The sequence below is a fragment of the Aspergillus aculeatinus genome (genome assembly GCF_003184765.1).
Source record: "Aspergillus aculeatinus CBS 121060 unplaced genomic scaffold BO66scaffold_18, whole genome shotgun sequence".
In the NCBI taxonomy this organism is placed as follows: domain Eukaryota; kingdom Fungi; phylum Ascomycota; class Eurotiomycetes; order Eurotiales; family Aspergillaceae; genus Aspergillus; species Aspergillus aculeatinus.
Window position 1 is genome coordinate 168667 of NW_020291487.1, and position 19032 is coordinate 187698.

A 19032-nucleotide genomic window follows, 5' to 3' on the forward strand; every position below is an offset into this window, starting at 1 on the left:
GTTTCTCCAGCGAGCATGACAGCTCCTATTGGGTCCCACTTCTCTTGCAGACCAGGGATCCAGGGCTACAGACAGTGTCGTCGGCAGCGCAATGTGGAGAGCATGTTCGGGATGTGGACATAAACGGCAGAACTCATGAATAGCTTCTAATTCCATTGATATATCATGCTCAGATGCTCTGGAACTCGATACGATACTGAATAACATTGCATTTGATGTCCAAATGGCCCCCTCCAGTTACAGTGATCATTTTTCGATCAAGAACCTTCCATACGGCGTCGCCTCGTCTCCCGCGCGAGCTGACCCGCAATGCGTGACTCGGCTCAACAACACCGTGATCTTCCTAGATGACCTCCAGAGAAACGCAGTATTCAACTCGGTCACCGAGCTCCCTTCTGGAATCTTCAAATCGTCCACCTTGAATGACTTTGCTGCCCTCCCCAAGCCAATCCACACGCAAGTGCGTCACGCCCTGCAACTGGTACTACAAAATGGAGTGGAAGAACTCCCCACAGGAAGCACTGCAGACATCAGCAAGGTCCAATTGCATCTCCCTGTCACAATCCCAGCTTATACCGGTAATTAGCCTCACTCTAAAGTACCCTTCATAAACACAAGCTAACGACAACCTCCGCAGACTTCTGCAGCAGCAAGGCCCACAACATCAATGCCGGACGAGCTATCCTCGGCCACGAGAGCCTGCCGCCGTGTTTCTACCATATCCCCATTGCCTACAACGGCCGTGCCAGCACGATCTCCGTTTCTGGGACCCCCGTCCACCGGCCCCGGGGCCACTTCGTCGACAGGAACGTAACGACCCACAAAGAAGTCATCTACGCGCCAACACGCGCCTTGGACTACGAACTCGAATTGGGCATTGTGATCGGTGCCCCTCTGCAGTTGGGCCAGGGGCTTACCGCCAAGGATGCTGAGGCACACATCTTCGGGCTTGTGCTCTTGAATGACTGGAGTGGTACGTTAACTATGCAATCTATGAAGCCATTGAAGATTGATTTCCTTTCCATGGAATTTTACCTTTCATCTGGCATGAATTCCAGACAGAGAGTACTTGGCTGAACAAGCGCTACAGCACGCGACATCCAAGGCTTCGAAATGATCCCCCTCGGCCCACTGAACGGGAAGAACTTTGCCTCGACCATCTCCCCCTGGATCGTCACACTGGAGGCGCTGGAAGCGTTCCGCACCGACGGCCCAGAGCCGCAGAGCGCATCCATCCCGCCGTACCTGCAGGACTCAGGCGCCCATAATTATGACATCCAGCTGAAGGTCGAGTTGGAGACTGCTTCTGGGGCGAGGACGGTGCTGGGAGAGACCAATGCGAAGGAGCTGTACTGGAGTCTCGGGCAGATGTGCGCGCATCTGACGAGCACGGGGTGTAATCTGCATACCGGGGAGATTCTGGGCACTGGGACGGTCAGTGGGGCTGCTGAGGGGTCCTATGGCTGTCTGCTGGAGGTGACCAAGGGAGGCAAGGCGAAGGCCAAGTTGACCGACGATAGTGAGCGGACTTACCTGGTCGATGGGGATGTGGTGACGATGACGGCCTTGGCGGGCGAAGGAGTTGGATTTGGCGAGTGCACGGGGCAGATTCTTCCTGCCAAGGAAGTTCAGGCTTAGATTAGTGCTATTGTACAGAAAGCCAACTAGGTGATCCTCGTTCCAGACATTAGATCCACTACGAAGAGATGCATGCGACGCAAGCACATCATACCCTTATAACACAAGTATCTGGGGAGAACGTCCGAAGCCCCTTTCTTTCAACTCCCCAATAACCTCAATCCTCAGTCCTAGTAATCATATGGCTATCTGGGGGAGAACTCCCAGACGCCCCTTCTTTTCAGCTCCCCAGTACCCTCAACCCCAATTCCAATGACATAGCACAACGACCATCTACCTTAGGTATCCACCTTAATCCTCCCACAAAGCACCACATCCTCCCCAAAAGGATACCACTTGACCCCCGTCAACCGCGACGCCGGCACAGCCACCCCACCGTCCCCCACCCTCCTTGGCGGACTCACCACCACCCCGCCCCTCCCCAACCACGTCGGCGCAACCGTCACAATCACCGAACTGACCAGATCCTGATACCTCGGCTCCAGCAACGAATTAATCACCGCCGCGCCGCCCTCGATCATAACACTGCGCACCCCCTCCTCCCGCCGCAGATACTCCAGCACCTGCCTCCAATCGAACTCCCTCCTACCCTTTCCAACCCCCTCGCCCTCGCCCTCATCCCCCCCAAAATCCTGTGTTGTAATCCCCCAAGGAAGCGAAATAAACCGCCCCCCAACCCCCTCCAGCACCCCCCGCTGCTCCGCCTCCACCTCCGTCCCCTCCGCGATCAGCACCCACGGCGCCCGCCCCCGCCCCCGCCGCACCATCTCCACGATCTTAGCCTGCGGGGTGATCCGCCAGCGCGCCGAGGGGTCCACGATGATGGGCCGCGGCTGGCCGTCCAGCCCGTCGGCGCCGTACCCGCCCCCGCCGGCGAGCCGGCAGTTCAGGCCCGGGTCGTCGGCCACCGCCGTGCCCACTCCCACCAGGATGGCGTCGTGGCGCGAGCGCAGGTAGTGCGTCATCGCCTTGGACTGCGGGCCCGAGAGCACGGTGCGCGTGCCCGGCGACAGGGCGAGGGAGGAGTCGAGCGAGGTCGCGAAGGTGAGGGTTGTGAATGGGAGGGTCGCGGGGGCATGGTCGGTGGTGGGTGAGCTTTGCCCAGGAGGGGGAGGGGGGAGGTGTGGTTCGAGGAATGCGCGGTCGGGGGCGGGGAAGGTCAGGGCGTCGCGTGGGGGGTCGGTCATGGTGTAGTGAAATGTCTGTTTGGGTGGTGGTGTTGGGGTGTGGAAGATTGGGATGTTGAGAGGTGTGGGGTTGGTGTGTTGGATGTTTAAGTTGTGGATGATATCTTTGAGGTGTGAGGGAGTGTTGATGCTGGATGGGTTTGCGGGGAAAGGGAGCGATAAAAAATGTGTGGAGCCTTAGGCCAGCAACGAGGTAGTCTACTGTACCAACTGTTGGTGCTGTCGTTACCCCACTATGGGCGGGAGATAATCAGTGATTTTACCCCTCACCGGTAGCTGTTCGAGGGGGCGCTTTCTTGGCGAACACCTCGATGTTTGTCAGAGCTTGCATCTGCTCAGAGAATCTGGTCTAGCTATTGATATGTAGGCAGACTATCTCGGGGGTTCAAAGTCTAAAAGTCGGAGGTTTGATTATTGCATCTAAAATCATGAGAGGAGTATCTAGGCTAATAATGCTATCTAAGAAATGAAAACAAATGCGATCGTGATCCGTGAAGATGCAAAGAATCTAGTTGACAACCACAATATGCACAAGCACTTGCTTAGGCGGGAATACCACCGGTTCCGAACAGCTCCATCTTGATGCGATCGTCAGCGACGCCCGCGGCGGTCAGCTTCTGCTTCACGTCCAGCATGAACGCAGTCGGACCGCAGATGTAGTACTTGGTGGTCGCATCCTCCAGGTAGAGGTCCTTCTGCTTGTCCAGCTGGTTCACGTCCAGGCGTCCCGCGACATCGTAGTCCTCGCCCTGCTTCTCCTCGGCGCCGGGGTGGCTGGTGAAGAAGATAGCGTGCAGGTTGGGCACCTTGGCAGCCAGCTCCTTGATCTGCGGGCGGAAGGCGCGGGCCGCAGAGGTGCGAGCGCCGTGCGCGTAGGTGATCTTGCGCTGGGTCTGGGCCTCGGGGCCATCGAGGATGGTGTTGAGGATGGAGGTGAGCGGGGTCAGACCGACACCGGCGGCGAGGAGGACAATCGGGCTGCTGCTCTGCTTCTCCTCGTCGGAGAGGAAGAAGTCACCGTAGGGGTGAGAGACGCGGACGATATCGCCTTCCTTCTTGAGATCGTGCAGGATGTTGGAGACATAGCCGGGGTGGCGCTTGGCCGAGGGCTCGGTGGGCTCGAGGCCGGCCTCCCTCTTGACGCTGATGCGGTAGTATTCTGGCACAGGCTTGTCGCTGAGCGAGTACTGGCGGCTCTGGGGGTAGTTGAGCTCCGAAACAAAGACCTCCACGGAGATGTATTGTCCGGGGCGGAAGGACGGCAGAGGCTTGCCATCCACGGGCTCCAGGTAGAACGAAGTGATCTCAGACGACTCGGGCACCTTCTTGGCAATGCGGAAATCGCGGAAATCAGTCCAGCCGTCCGCCTCCTTGTAGAGGTCGGCTTCGCGGTTGATCATGATGTCGGCCAACTGCCAGTAGGCGGCACCCCAGGCGTCGTGGATCTCGGGCGTCAGGGCGTCTAGAAGGACTTCGCCCATGGCCTCGAGGAGGTACTTGCCGACAATCTTGTAGTGCTCGGGCCGGATATAGAGGGAGGCGTGCTTGTGGCAGATCAATTCGACTGCGGGGCTCAAGGCACCCAGGTTGTCGATGTTGGAGGCATAGGCGAAGAGGGCGCCAGCGAGAGCGACGGGCTGGTGGCCATTGACCTGATTGGCAGTGTTGAAAACGGTGTTGAGCTCGGGGTGTGCAGCGAGCATATTCTTGTAGAACACGGTCGTGATGGTCTTGCCATGAATCTGCAAGACAGGCACAGTGGCCTTGATGATGGCAATTTGCTCTTGCGTGAGACCCATGATGTAAATGATATCAATATGTCAAGGATGCTCTGATTGATGCAATGTCAATGTGGGAATGTATGTCTGGGAGAATGCAAGGGAGAGAACAATCTCATCCGAGAGCCCACGGGTGTATTTATATGCTAATGGGCAACCAATTGGCCCAGGAGGTCAACACAAGTGGATATGCATGATGTGGCGGACGAACTTTTTTCATGCGGTTTTTTGGATCGGGCGGAAGAAAACTGACATCTCCGCGGAGAAGCTGGGGAAGAACTGAGTTGGTACAGTTGGTACCTCGCCAACCAGCCCAAATCGAATCAGGTTCCCGACAATGTTAAGCCGAACGGTCCATTCTCGGTCCTGGTGTCTATGGAATGGATTGAATCGCTGGATTGGCCTTTGAATGCGTGGCTTGCAGTCTATAGTTGGGGTACATCATAAGAACTAAGACATTTGCTGCAATGGCCGTTCGTAATGACTCTCCGTCCTGAGACCATATTCCACGCTGGGATGTATACAGAGATAAAACACGAACTCATCGGCGAGGATATGGGACGACCAGCCAACAGTCACGAGGCAATAAATTATTATACGAAAAGGATCAGCCCATGTCCGACCGGGAGTTTTAGGGGATTCTGGCGGAGGCCGAGTCTCGGCCGTTGTATGATTAGAGTATGGTTTACCGCAGTCTAGGAACCATGGGTACGAATTGGCATGGCGCGGGCGTTTTGAGTCGGTGGGACAGACTTGAGAAAACTTCACTCGCGAGGCCATAACTAAGGTAATACTATGTGCTAACGGTAGGTTCTAGAGCCAGCAAGAAAATCTAGAGACGGAAGAACGGCTCCTGCGGGAATTGCGGAACACGCGGCCGCCCTATCAGAGACTTTCCCGACCGTGCTGACCTGGTGTGCACTCATTAGTCAGGAAACAGCATCAAATTGCATGATACTTCAAGGCACATGACTTTGCTTAGTAAGCTATGCGTGTCTTCTCACGTGATACGCTGCCTCGCCTGCTTGAAGTGACGGTGACATTAGCCTACCGTAGCTAACCGGATGCGGAATTCCCCGCTGCTGGCTGGCCGGCTGGCACTGTAACATCATCCATCATACAGTGACCTCATGTTCAATGTCGGCATGCAGCCATCTTAGTCAGGATACTCGATGATGCTGCTGATACTGACGCTGAAACGCCGATGATGCTGAAGGAATGCTTTGCGGCATCTCGCAGGGCTGTTGAGAAGCCGGTCATCAACACATCAGCTGCCCCGGTGCTGGATTGCGCTCCACTCGAGCCCTTCAGTGCATAGAGTCATATTCGTGGCAACACTCCTCACTATGACTCGGTATCAGTAAAGGAAAGATAACTCTAATTTGCCGATGTCACCTCTCGGTCTGCTACGTGACGTTTCGGGTGTTCCTTTCCGGTTCCATGCCCCTCCCATGCTTTCTCCAAAGGCATTGTCTGCTGGATGTCACCGTCCTGCTCGAGTTTCCTTTTCCTGGGTTGCCTCGCTCGCCTGTGGCTCTGCAACTATTTACCATGCACGTCGTCCTGCTCGTCGCTGTCGTCTTTTCTTTCACACCTTGCCGCAAGACCTCAGCCTGCTCTCTTCCGGCTGCCTGACCAGTATTGACTCATACTTTAAACACGTCCCATCTCATTATCAATATGCCGGGGAAGACCGCACCGCCGCGCCGGATCACCAAATTCACAAATTGCCGGATTGTGAAAGGTAGCGAGCTAGTCAAGGAAGACCTCTGGATTGACTCCTTGTCCGGGAAGATTCTCAAAGATCAGGAAGCATTCTACGACTTTCACCTCTCCCCGGATGAGGTCATTGATCTCGGCGGGCGCATCGTCGCCCCGGGACTTATCGATGTGCAGCTGAACGGTGCCCAGGGCTTTGACTTCTCTGTGCCCCAAGCTACCACCGAGGAATATGACAGGGGTCTGCGCATGGTCAACAAGGGCCTTGCCCGGATGGGTGTTACCTCATATCTCCCTACCGTTGTGAGCTCCACGCCAGAGGTTTACTGGAAAGTATGTCTACGCAAAGCACTCCCTGGCTTGAAGATATTGGGACTGACCAGTCCACTTCTTGCTATAGGTTCTACCCTCGTTAGGCCCCACAGGAAGCGAAGCCCAGCCTCAAGATGGCGCCGAGTCACTGGGCGCTCACGTGGAAGGGCCGTTCATCAGCCCCGGCCGCAACGGCATACACAAATCCGAAGTGCTTCGCGCAGCCCACAGCCTAGAAGACATAGTGGAATGCTACGGCTCGAATAATTTGACCGGGTCATCTCAGACGGTCCGAATGATCACTGCGGCGCCTGAAGTCGGCAACATGCTGAACCAAATCCCGTCTCTTACCTCGAAAAACATCATCTATTCGATCGGCCACTCAGACGCAACTTACGAGCAAGCTCTCGCCGCTACCCAAAGCGGCGCTACCATGATCACCCACCTGTTCAATGCCATGCGCCCGTTCTATCATCGCAACCCCGGGGTCTTCGGCCTGTTCGGTCAGACCGATCGCCCGCGTCCCTTCTACGGTGTCATCGCTGACGGCATCCACTTGCACCCGACTTCCATCCGCATCGCTTACAACGCTCATCCGACCGGGCTGGTCCTTGTGACGGACGCCATGAGGCTGTGTGGGCTCCCCGACGGAGTCTACGACTGGACCAACGGGGACCGCATCGTGAAGACCGGCGCACAGCTGACCCTGGAGGGTTCGGACAAGATCGCCGGAAGTTCCGCGACCTTGATCGAGTGTGTCAACAATTTCCGTCGGTGGTCAGGAGCCTCGACTGCGGATGCCTTGAACGCCGCCACGGCCACCCCGGCGCGTCTTCTGGGCTTGGAGGGAATCAAGGGCTCACTGAGCAAAGGCGCGGATGCGGATCTGATCGTCTTGGATGATGAAGAAGACCCCTTCTCCGGCCCGACCTTGACTATTCGTCAGGTGTGGAAGCGGGGTGTGAAGGTATTCGACACTGAACATGATGCTGGGGTTGTTCCTTCAAAGGCCTAAGGTCTTCCTTTCAAAGTTTTCTCTTTGTCTAGTCTTGCTTCATTGAGCGTCGGAATTGGCAGTCAAACCATCACATCAGGTGACTAGAGCACTGGACTGTGGGAAGTGACGGTATACTTGCTTCTTGATATACACTTGCTTCTAAGACGGGGGTAATGGCGCATCGTGTTTTGCAGCATATCCAAGTAGATATTGAATGAAAGAATAGAGGTATTCTATTTTCGCTCTAGGTCTTGCCATCTGAAGTATGATTTTCAGGTGTAGCTCTGTAATAGATTTTGATTGGATGCTTATCTTCTCCGGTGAAAAATTTGCCTGAGGCAGCGAGGCAGCTCGGATGACTTGTGGCTCCGGGTTAATTGGAGCTGTCTTGCGACCTCCACAATCAACCTTGTCAATAAAAGCCCCTCGAACAGTATGCTACATCATACGGGGTTAGGATCTCGCCAGGGCTCGCAAGGCTGTGGTGGTCGACAACAACAAATAGCCAAACAAGAAATGGCGAGACCCGCCTAGCCCGCCGCCCCCAAACATCCAACCGTCACGTATATACTCCAGCAACGCCAATGTCAGACCGCTCCCTACCCCGTCTGCTTCTCGCATTTTCACAACCATCACGACAAAAATGCAGCTATTCCAACTGCCCACGGAAATCTTACAGGTTATCATCAGCCAGATCGACTCCCGAGCTTCACTCGCTCGCCTGGCGCGGGTGTGCCGATTTCTCGAGGCGTTAGTCGACCCAATTCTCTACCAATCCGTCTACCTGCGCAATCACGACGGTGAAATATTCATTCGCGCACTCGAGCTCCGCCCAGCCCGAGCGCAGTACATCCGCGAGCTGCTGATCCACTACCACTATGTCAACGTCCCCGACCAGCAGGCATACTACCCGCTGTTGGTGGAGAGTCTGGTACCGACGATCCGCCTACTGGTCAACCTCCGGCGGCTGACAGTCAAAGGGCTTCTCTACGATGCGCCGCGGGACTACGACGACCCGGACCTGGGCAATGTAGAGAGACTCGACGCTTACGCAGCGGAGTGGTTCCGGCTGTTTGAGCATGCTGGTGGCGCGGATGTCCTGCCTTCCTTAGAGTCATGTTGGTCGGCCCCATTCCCCCTCTTCTTCCTGCCCTAAATACATCGCATGATGCTTATTTCCCTCACTAAAGGCCAAATGATCATGGACGATGTGCCCTACGACCCAGAGATCCGCACGGAGCTGTGGAGCTTCGATACCCGGAGCGCCATCATGGTCCACCCTCATCTACGGGACCTGACCCTGGTCGGAGCGCTCGTCGGGGGCCTGGATCCCGCCCTGCAATACGAGCCGCGCTCCACACGGCTGGAGAGTCTAACCCTCTTCTGCTGCGACGTATCTTCGGACGGATTGCGCGAGCTGCTGCGTGTCCCCGAGGCCTTGAAGCACCTCACCTGGAAAGGTGTCCCGGCGACGGCTCCCCCGGAGTTTTGGCCGGGAGACCGACAGAGCTATGTCGACGCTATCCGCACGCATGCAGACTCGCTGGTCAGTCTGGATCTGGACTTTTATGCGAATGGTGGACATCATCCGCCGTTGGATTTTCGGGATTTCCGCGGTCTGCGACAGCTAACGATTGATCCGGGGGTGCTGAGAGGTGATACCACGGATGCGGATGGGAATGCGCGACACGCTACGACGGAGTGTCTGCTCCCTGGCAGTCTACAGGGGCTGGTCCTTCGGGAGTATAGAGAGTACAGCGTGCCAGACCAAGAAACTCTGCCGCTCGTCTATCGCTGGGTGTCATCGGGGGCGCTGCCTAGTCTGCGGAGCGTCACGGTTCAATCGGCCAAGTTTTCTCGGAGCGAGATCTTGCATCGTGCCCTCAGTGCGAAGATGTGTTTCGATGATGCCTTTCGGTCGGTGGGCGTGCAGCTCGAGTACGAGAAAGTCCGGTCCAGCCTGGCAGAAGAGCAGTTTGGGTTCGACTGCCATTGTTGCACGTACGCCTTGCGATGGAATAATGGGCTGGATTATTGAGGTGGTGTTGCACCAGAGGGACATGATGAATCTCCACTGCCGGATATCCACGGAAATATCACCGCAGTCCAGTTGCCAAGTGTAGCAGGTTATGCCTGGATGTGTAGCAATCGATAGGCACAATAGATCAGTCCTATGACTTTACTACAGGCCCACAAGAAGTCAACATGCCTTCTCAGGCTACAAGCCCACCAGTTATACTACCCAGTGTACTTTCCTCACTTCGATAACTAAGGTAGCACCTAGATAGTATCCCCACCCACCCACCCCCTTTCCTCTCCCCAACGCAAAAAGAATTCACCAGCCCACCACCTCTCTCCCTTCCAGCCTTCAAGGTTACTACCTACTAGTTCCCCGTCATAACCCCCCAATCCCCCTCCGTCCACACCAACCGCATCCTCCACCGCTTAATCCTCCACACCCCACCACCACTTCCTTGCCCCTCCCCATCCACCCCCGCAAAGTCCCTCACCACCTCAACCGAATACAGCGCCCCGCTCGTCAACCGGGTAGTGTCAGGCTGATTCCCCTGACCCGCCCGAAAATGCTGCGCCAACGCCGAGGCGGTCACGGTGGCGGTCGCGGCCGCGGTTCCACGATCCTCTGCCGGCAGGTTGATGCGCACATTGCTCAAGAAGTGGGTGGTGTCCAGCGGGGCGACGGGGTCCCAGCTGCCGGTCTTGATGGCCGCGCGGCCCTCCATCACGCGGCCGTTGAAGTCGAGGACGGCGTCCTCGAAGAAGGCGGACTCGAACAGGGGGAGGTTGTTGTCGTCGTAGGAGAGGACGGCGCGGTAGAGCGGGTCGACGATCGCTTCGCGGAGGGGGAGGGCGGAGAGGGTGGTTGGGAAGAGGGACATGGTCGGTTTTGTAGATTGGGAATTGAGTATTGAGTGGTTCTGTTTGACTCTATTTTGGGGGGGGGGAGTTCTTTGACCTTGGTTTTGGGCTAGTAGTGCCTGGGATTTGGGGGAGGGGGTTATATACTACTAACCCTGTATAACTACCAATCTTTCGTGTTTTCCTAACGGAACCACCGACAGGGGTACAGGCACCTGAACAGACCGGCCGTAAGTCACTAACAAGGCCGGAGACCGGAAGGGAGGACCGCGTCTCTTACTGGGTTGTTCGGTCGAGGGGGTAAAATCCGCGACTAATCTCCGTAGCCCTAACCGGTGGGGGGCGGGCTGTAGTGCCAATCAACGCGACTATGACATGCTGGGGAGTTTCTCATCGTCAATTGAAATGAGATGATTATGACGGAGTGGTAGACTAGCAACGGAATCTACTATGTATGTATCGTGTTTGAGAGGCGTAAGCCCTGCAGTGGCGCTGGGGAATTGCTTGTCTCTTCTTGGCTCTCCCCTTCCGTCCCGTGCCATGCCGATCCCGACCCAGTGGTCCTACAGCATGGCGCCCTCAGCTTCACTCATTCTCGGATCCTATCTACACGGTCTGAACGGGTGTGTAACGTTTTACATCGCTCCGTAAAGCCAGCGGGGGATCCCGACTGAAGGCAGCTAGTTCATCTAGGAAGATGGGCCTCGTGTACATCAAGGCCATCGCAGCAGATAACGCCCTTTGGCTGGGCCATTGAAAAAGTCAATCGGCGCAAAGCGACAGACTGGCGCTGTGAAAGAGGAGGGAGTCGCTGATCCCAGCCACTCTGCCGCAATTGCACTTCTTCGATTCATCTCATGTGGGCCTTCTACCCGGATTCGTATGCCACCACGGAGTGTCTCGCCCACTGCTGGTCACGGATGTATAGAACGGAGATATGGGTTGAGCTCGGGGACATCGAGAGCAAAATGATGAAGGCCTGAGATGGGGCTCTGGATGAAGCAGTGGTGACTCTTCGCGAGAGCGATCCCCCTCCGCTGTTGGCTCATGTCGTCTTTGTCCCGAATCATACCGTCGCTGGCTCGGAGGCTTTCCTCGGACACTCTCTTGCAGCATCTGTCCGTCGCGGAGTACATATGTCCTGTCATCGCCAATTCCCTCGACTGCACTTCGTCACTACTAGCTATTCCAGTTTGACCGGGAGACCCTCGAAAGCATTCCTCCTGTCGCGATGCACCGTGTCCTCCTCCGAGGCATCGAGACAATGCCTCAACTACGTAGCGTATGGGAAGAAGTACTGCACTGCATCTAGATTGATCTATCTCTCTACATTAGCTATAGAACACCAGACTCACCAAGTCTTAGTCTGGTCACTTGCTTAATGAAATGAATTACTCCATTTACTCCGTACTCAGTATGCAGTCCTCAACTGGCGGAATAAGACAAGCCGGGACCCACACGGCGGCGTCATCCGGCCCTCTCGGCGACCACATCTGGCAGCCGAGGTCCCTAGATAAGACTCGCGGCTCATCCAACCTCTAAAGCATCAATTTACACCACAACGAGACACACACACACACCCCGGCTCAAGACTTCCGGCTCACCCAAGCGGGAACAGAAAAAAGAATGTCACGAATGTCCCCCGCGCTCAAAGCGCTCATCAATTCACCCGCCGCGCGACCTAACACCCTACCAGCGCCCCGCAACATCCAGTCGGTGTACGCGAAGATCCAACAAGAAGCCCAAGCCAAGGGCATCTCGCAACCCTCATGGCTGGCCCTATCGGTGCGTCTTGCCCCCTCTTCCAGCCCCCTCCCCCGTACCCCAGACTAACACCCCGGAAAATAGACAGCAACAACAATGACGATGAACTCACCGGACTCCCTAACCCTCCTCTACGAACTCGCCACCACCTCCACCACCACCACCCCCACAGAAACCTCAACCTCAACCTCAACCTCGAATGAACCCCCTTCCCCCCTCGCAACCGCGGAACTCATGCGCGAAGTCGGCCTAAAATGCATCAGCTTCAACGGCATCCCGCGCACGATCAACTGCCTCAACGCCTTCCGCGCCCGCCTCCCGGAATCCATCACCGCCCAACTCTCCACGACCCCGGTCCGCGAACCCACCGCCGCCAACATCCCGGCCATCCGCGCCCGCGGCCGCGCCCTCTGGGACAGCATCTACCGGCCCTTCGAGCAGAAGCTCTACGAGAAGCTGGCCCGCGCGCACCCGGACCTGCCCGTGCACATCCTGAACATGAACTACGGGGCGTTGCTGGCCGATCCGCCGGGCAAAGGGAGGGTCGGGCGGGTGCTCACCTCGCTGGTGGCGGTGGCGTGTCTGCGGGCGCAGACGGGCGTCGGGCCGCAGGTGACCTCGCATGTGTTCGGGTTGCGGAAGGCGGTGGAGGATGGGAGCTGGGCGGGCGATGTTGAGACGCAGGCCGGGGCGGAGTGGTTGGCGAGTGAGGCGGGGAATGTGTGGGTTCTGGAGAGCGTGGATGCGATTGTGGGCGCGATTGGGGGTGGGGAGGGGAGTTTTGCTCCTGCGGGAGGTGCCGCAGAAAGAAGGGGGAAGTTGTGATTGCTCCCGGAGGTTGTTTGTACATGGGTTATGGGGGTTAATGTTATATACTTATACTTCATGGCGGTGTGGGTATGGAGTTGCAACTAACTAGATGGGATATATATCTGACTGGTTCGTTCGGTATCTCGGTCTTCTGCTTGCGTATACCGGGGTAGTACTAGCATGGCTATTGCCATAAAACACAACAGGAGAACAAAAAAATTGAAAGTTGGTACGATTGTCAGAACAGAAGGTGAACTTCTCAGGTCTTATCTGTAGCTCACCCAACCCATCTTTGCCTATGACGCAGCTCCCGAAGGCTCAGTCGGATAACCACTAGTGATTACCAAGACAAGTGGGTCATCCAACAAACCAGCCATCTGTCAATTGGCAATTTGGAAAGCCATTTACAATGACCAGCTCTCTCCAGTTCTGCTGCCCATGATATTAGGTCAATGCCTGCACAAGGCGTGTGTAACATTTCCGATGATTCCATACCTGCCCTTGTAAAGCCAGGCGAGGAAGCACAATACATCAACTGGGTCCCATAGCTCAGTTGGTTAGAGCGTAACGCTAATAACGTTAAAGTCGAGGGTTCGAGCCCCTCTGGGACCAGCTTCTTTTTTTCTTTTGAATTATATTTTTGCAGGTTGGATGGAGGGGATTGGGCACTTGTCGCCTGGTTTTGATGCTGCATGGTTGAAGACAGACTCCCGGCCAGCTCGTCGCGGAGGGGGACATCTATGTCATCGTCACCCTTCAAGTCCCTACCTGTTGCGTAGTGCACAGTATCTCACTACACATTTTCATCCAGCCCCCCTGCCCTCTGCACATTTCCATACCCACTCATCCAAGCCCCGAAAATCCCAAAAACAATGTAGTAAAAACAGTAGTCATTCTCATTCATAGTAGCCCAACGCTAAATCATCATCACAGGCAGGGGAAGGAACACGAGATCATCAACGTCATCAGCATCAACGTCATCATCACCAAGGCCGCCACTTTACAAAAACCAGCACACCCAACCACACGAAATGTCATTCCGGCTTCTGCCCATACACGACATGGACCTTGGTGTAGAGGTGGATGCTGGGGTCGCGCAGCTCGTTCTTGATCCCGGCCACGAACACCTCGATCTCGGGCTGCTGCCAGCCCAGGACGCGCGTGAACAGCGCGTAGCAGTAAGGGCCCATGGCCTCCAGCATGTTGACCTGGTGGAATTTGCCCAGGTCCTTCATCTTGGGATCCTTGGCCCAGGGGCCCTGGGGGAGCTTTTCGCAAGTTGGTTAGTGAAAATGTCCCACAGGGGGAGAAAAAAATCAAAGATTCCAGAGGGTTAAGGGGGGCTAACCTTGTAAATCTCCTCCCGCACGTTCACGAACCCCGCCTTCTCCATCTTCTCCTTCCACCCGAGCACGCTCTGCAAGTCCTTGCCATGCTTCCGCGCCGCGTCGTGCATAAACTTGATCCCCTCCAGCAGCGTCGTCGCCTTCTGGTGCGTCCCGTCGTCCGAGTACGTGTTGACCTCCATCGAGGCGATCTCGAAGTACCCGCGCGGCCGCAGGTTCTCGAACGCCTGCGCCATCAGCCGGTCGACGTCGCGGATGCAGCCCTCGAGCTCGCGGCCGTGGATGTAGTCGAACGGTCTGCTGTAGGACCAGGGCTGTTCGAAGTCGTCAACCTCGAAGCGGCAGTTGGGGGAGACCCTGGACTTGATGTTAACCCTGGGTGTTTGGATTTTGGTGGCTGGGGGGAGCTAAAGATAAAGCTCGGGGGCGAGTACTTACCATGATGGCTGAATAGGACTGAGGTCGTTGCCTGTATCCAGGAAAGAAAAAGCCCAAGTAGGTCAGTCATATCGTTTTACCCTAAGAAAAAAGCGCGCGATCATAGGAGACTAGGTGGGTAGCTGGATTTACCGATAACTTCTGATCCCGTGTTCGCACTGGCGGAAGATGCACCGTATTAGCCACTTCGGTTTCCCACATCGCCCTTCCTCCACTGCAGCTGCAACCTAATTTCAAGTCTGTGGTTCTCTCCGCAGAATAGTAGGAGTCCGACTTACTCCGCAAAGTCTAGTGCCCAGATCCCCGTGCCCGTGCCCAGATCCAGGACGCGAGCCGGGTTTTGGATAGGCGCCCGGTGCAATTCTCCCTTCAAGAGCATGCTATAGATGTGATGGCTCTGTATCCAGTGTCGTCTGATTAACATCCATCATTCGTTGTGCAGATCTCCGCCGCTTCCTTCGGTCTTCTCCGTTGGAGATGTGTGCGTATATGTGAGCGTGGTATACTAACCAAATCGAGGCGATCTTGCTCTCGTTCGTCATTGGGCTGCAATATTGATCAGTATGGGAGTTCCGAGGTCCGAGGTTGAACTGCGTCGAGAGCGTTCAGGGCCCTCGCAGCGAAAGGAGTGTATCATACTAAGAAATATTCACCCTCATGGTAGGAATGATATCTGCGACCGTTCTGGGAAGGAAAAGGAGCCCGGTTAGCGAAAGGACGAGGAGATGAGGCGACGAGGTAACCTAGAAGTACCTCATAGCTGGGAAACTTATTAGCTCGGGCTGGAAATAACAATTTTTGTCTTTATTCAAAATACATACTTATAGTTCATAACACTCGATTCGAGACTGGAAGTATAGCTAGCATCGTCCAGCCTGTGGAAAATGTTAGCATGGTTCTCGTCAAGGGTTGTAGTGGTAGTGATCCAGCGCGAACCAACGGAACGGCGGACGTCAATCTCGTGGGCTGGGAAACTTACGAGTCGGGATAAGTGGAGTCATTGTCATCGAAGTCCTGTCCCGCCAGCACCTGCGGGTTAGCTATCTAGTCGGGGCTTTTTGGGTGGGAGGGGGGGGGAAAGGTTAAAGTTTGGCAGTCACTGACATCCGGCTCAATGATACTGTCATTAATTTCATGTGGGGGGGCATTGTCGGCGCTCATGTTGAAGAAAAAAACAAAAAAAGGTGAGGTGCGGAATATGTGGCGATGGTGGTAGTGGTGGTAGTGGGTAAGGCGAGAATTAGAATAATTGGCGATCGGTTGATTGATGAATTGATGATTGAGCAATTGAGAGATTGAGCGATGGAGCGGTGGCCAGAAGTGAATTACCACCCCCGGCTGAGTTCTTGGTAACTTATCGAATGGCCCCGCTAGTGCAAAGTGAAAATAATCAAGTGTCAAGGCAAAAGCAGCGACGTTGAAGAGAGAGGATGGATGGATGTATGTAGTAAAATTCCAGAATAAAAAAGGGGCCCCGATGGAACTCTCCTAAATTAGTTAAGCATAAAATAGTACCTAATGGATGGTATGTGGTTAGTGAAAAAGAGGGATGGACAGAGATGGAAAAAAAAAGAAAAAGAAAAAAGAAAAACAAACAAGAATAAAAATCTCGATTTTCGGAGTAGTAGGAACTCCGATATTTAAGCCAGTTTCTGTTGAGAAGCAAGAGTAATGAAGATAGTAATCGGATAGGAGAAGGTCATAAGACACCAACAGAGAAGAAGATCCAAGAAGTAAGAAGCCATGCAATAATACGGAGTAGTAATAACAATAATATAAGAAATAATAAGGGGAGGGGGTTATTTCATGGAAATCTCAACAGTCCAACAGTCGAATCGGGCTCAGCTGGCCAGTGATGAGATGCGACAAGAGACTGAGACTGGGCCGAGGAGGAAAGGAAGTTAGGAAAAAAGCCAGACATGCATGCAGCCAAACCTTGAAAGACTGAAGAAAAGGATACTCAGGCAGGGCCTGTTCCCGTCTGTCTGTCTTGGGGGTTCTGAGAGCTTTCATGCAGAATAACCGTTTGAACCCCAGTCAGTCGCCCACCGCAATCCTTCGTCGTTGGCTGGGCCTCGGAGGAGGCTTCGTACAGCTAGCTCGAGTACGGAGTACAGTAGCGCCCGACAAGCGGTTCCATACAGAGCTCCCTCACTGCTTCACGATGCAGTGGGGAAGGTGGTGATGGTGGTGGTGGCGGTCGCTTACAGGATGCGATAAATGTTGGTCCGTGCCGCACAGCTGCTAGAAGATAGATCGTTGTCTTTAGGTTAAGTTGGACGGAATCTGTCTGGAGGCTTGGACATGCAAAAGTGCAGGGGTGTTGACCAGTTCAGTGACTGACTATACTTGGTGCTCCGAAAAGTCGTCTTGGAGGTCTAGGTTCGAGCGACGGGAGAGTTGATGACAGCAAAGAAATGCGGTTGGTCTTGGCCTATCGGCGATAGGCGGAAAGAGCTAACTTTCTACCTAGTAACGTTAGGTGAAAGTTGCTGACTACTCCAACCATTGAACCGTATAAGTTAAGTTAATTCAACTGCCTTGCAAACTTCAATCTTGTTAAATACCGCTCGAAGGTGGTCAAAAGTACTCATTATGAGAACAACATGGCCATCCTCCACATCACCATTCTTCAGCAAGAGAAACGATCGGAGATGGACACACCAATGCAAGCCGTATGCGAGCAAGCCCACGCAGCCAAGCCGAAGACCGAGGTTTTGAATGGGGCAAGTCCCCCGCTGATGATGCAGTGGAATCCAGAGGTGGACTCGAGACATGCCGACAGGAAAAGCCGTTCGTTACATGCAATTGGTTCGACAGCTCTAGGCGGTGTTACGTACTTTGCTTCTTCCCACAACTGCTTTTTCTTTTCACCTCCTGCTACCGCAGTCAGTTGAAATGCAAAGACTCGGGATCAATAAGGAAGTGGAAAGCAGCCCAGGCTTCAAAAGTCTAAAGTTCCCGCCATGTGTCACTCCTCTTGTCAGCATGCCGTGGAATCCAAAAGACCCATCCGTGTTGGTTCAGGACTCAGGAGTCCAATGTACGAATCGGTGTGGATTGTGGAGAACAAACGGGACCCTCCTTCCACCTTTTTCACCTCTCGAGTCTCGAGTCTCTCAAGAGTCAAGCCTGTAGTCTAAAGCATTTCATTCGAACGGCCCGAATGCATTCATGCACAGTCTCGGCTCTGCTTTTGTCAGCCTATGACCTCGCATAACACATCATCCAAGATGACTTTGCATGGATCAATCGGGTTCTGTTATCCGGCATTGCGCTCTGACAGTCACCATCGTCTAGCATGTCCAAAAAGGAAAGTTTCTTGGTCATGCTCATGGTGTGATGCCCTCTTCCTGTGCTCCAAAGTCAAAAAAACAGACATCCGGACGGCTCCTGCCGGGCACCGGTAGTAAGTCTTCTTCCCCCCTGGTCGAGTACACGTTGTAGTCTACTCCGTACTGTATGTGTGTATCCTCCCCGCTAACCGTTCCTCAAGTTGTCCTCTCAAGCCCGGCAACGGTTTTCCGTGAATTTCGACCACAACCAGCTATGCTATGCAAATTGCTAATCCCCGCATCGACATCTATCAAGTGCCATGTAACCTCCTACTTCCACCCGTTTGTATGGGCTCGCCACTGATATGCAGTAACCCACCCCTTCGATGGTAGCCCTGAGTTCACGAGGTCCAAGCGGGTACACCGAGCACTCGCAGGAGCCGGCATGGATCGATCAGAGCCATCTGGCAGGAAAAGCTGAGCAATGAGCAAGGCGGGACCTGCATGGGGCATCGCATCCATCGTCGCTTTTGAATCGTAAGGAGTTGGGCTTTCGAACCGAAAAGCCACTCACAGAAAGGACTGTACAGTAATTTTGAACAGCCGACTTCTGTACGGAGTACCGTGTATGGACTTACCATCGACCCTCGCCTCATCCATCCCATCACCGCACTTGCATCTATGTCTCAGGTGAATCGATCGATTTTCACCGCACAAACCCATGATCATTGCCGAAGCATGTCAAAACACGTTTGCCATCCATCACCAGACCTCACCCAGTCCAGCACAGAGACTAATAAAAAACCGACCATTTTCCAAGCTTGGAAGGGCCAGAAGAGCAGACAAAGGCATCGCCCTGGATTGAAAATTCCCATGCTGACTGCAGCCCGC

At 54.6% G+C, this 19032-nt stretch overlaps 8 protein-coding genes and 1 non-coding gene across 9 annotated transcripts; 5 read left to right on the forward strand and 4 right to left on the reverse strand.

Annotated features, from left to right (window-relative positions):
* Window positions 1-223: 223 nt before the first annotated feature.
* BO66DRAFT_448965 (fumarylacetoacetate hydrolase family protein) lies at window positions 224-1638 on the forward strand (the record flags this gene model as incomplete). The annotated part of the gene is made up of 3 exons (XM_025651768.1): window positions 224-578; window positions 638-973; window positions 1091-1638. The coding sequence occupies 3 exons, from the start codon at window positions 224-226 to the stop codon at window positions 1636-1638; spliced, it is 1239 nt and encodes a 412-aa protein (XP_025504961.1).
* Window positions 1639-1931: 293 nt separating this feature from the next.
* On the reverse strand, window positions 1932-2810 carry BO66DRAFT_292483 (RibD family protein; the record flags this gene model as incomplete). Its single annotated transcript, XM_025643173.1, has 1 exon — window positions 1932-2810. A coding segment is annotated over one exon (879 nt), but the record flags the coding sequence as incomplete, so codon positions are not given.
* Window positions 2811-3096: 286 nt separating this feature from the next.
* fhpA (flavohemoprotein) lies at window positions 3097-4838 on the reverse strand. The gene has a single exon (XM_025653426.1). The coding sequence runs from the start codon at window positions 4622-4624 to the stop codon at window positions 3368-3370; it is 1257 nt and encodes a 418-aa protein (XP_025504963.1). The 5' UTR covers window positions 4625-4838; the 3' UTR covers window positions 3097-3367.
* A 1445-nt stretch (window positions 4839-6283) lies between these two features.
* BO66DRAFT_410663 (N-acetylglucosamine-6-phosphate deacetylase) lies at window positions 6284-7649 on the forward strand (the record flags this gene model as incomplete). The annotated part of the gene is made up of 2 exons (XM_025649256.1): window positions 6284-6655; window positions 6723-7649. The coding sequence occupies 2 exons, from the start codon at window positions 6284-6286 to the stop codon at window positions 7647-7649; spliced, it is 1299 nt and encodes a 432-aa protein (XP_025504964.1).
* A 420-nt stretch (window positions 7650-8069) lies between these two features.
* On the forward strand, window positions 8070-9784 carry BO66DRAFT_372186 (uncharacterized protein). Its single transcript, XM_025645493.1, has 2 exons — window positions 8070-8749; window positions 8822-9784. Exons 1-2 carry the CDS (start codon window positions 8275-8277, stop codon window positions 9667-9669), a joined length of 1323 nt encoding a protein of 440 aa, XP_025504965.1. The 5' UTR covers window positions 8070-8274; the 3' UTR covers window positions 9670-9784.
* Window positions 9785-10015: 231 nt separating this feature from the next.
* Window positions 10016-10528, reverse strand: BO66DRAFT_372188 (uncharacterized protein; the record flags this gene model as incomplete). The annotated part of the gene is made up of 1 exon (XM_025645494.1): window positions 10016-10528. One exon carries the CDS (start codon window positions 10526-10528, stop codon window positions 10016-10018), a length of 513 nt encoding a protein of 170 aa, XP_025504966.1.
* A 1534-nt stretch (window positions 10529-12062) lies between these two features.
* BO66DRAFT_428106 (uncharacterized protein) lies at window positions 12063-13097 on the forward strand (the record flags this gene model as incomplete). Its single annotated transcript, XM_025650389.1, has 2 exons — window positions 12063-12293; window positions 12357-13097. The coding sequence occupies exons 1-2, from the start codon at window positions 12135-12137 to the stop codon at window positions 13095-13097; spliced, it is 900 nt and encodes a 299-aa protein (XP_025504967.1). The 5' UTR covers window positions 12063-12134.
* Window positions 13098-13620: 523 nt separating this feature from the next.
* Window positions 13621-13694, forward strand: BO66DRAFT_t134. The gene has a single exon. It is a non-coding gene; the product is annotated as a tRNA-Ile (tRNA).
* Window positions 13695-14052: 358 nt separating this feature from the next.
* BO66DRAFT_58947 (class I SAM-dependent methyltransferase) lies at window positions 14053-16354 on the reverse strand. The gene is made up of 10 exons (XM_025653427.1): window positions 15971-16354; window positions 15846-15880; window positions 15688-15741; window positions 15506-15626; window positions 15377-15412; window positions 15145-15263; window positions 14999-15024; window positions 14867-14897; window positions 14431-14785; window positions 14053-14350 (listed from the first exon to the last, which is right to left on the reverse strand). The coding sequence occupies exons 1-10, from the start codon at window positions 16025-16027 to the stop codon at window positions 14117-14119; spliced, it is 1068 nt and encodes a 355-aa protein (XP_025504968.1). The 5' UTR covers window positions 16028-16354; the 3' UTR covers window positions 14053-14116.
* Between the last annotated feature and the right edge of the window lie 2678 nt (window positions 16355-19032).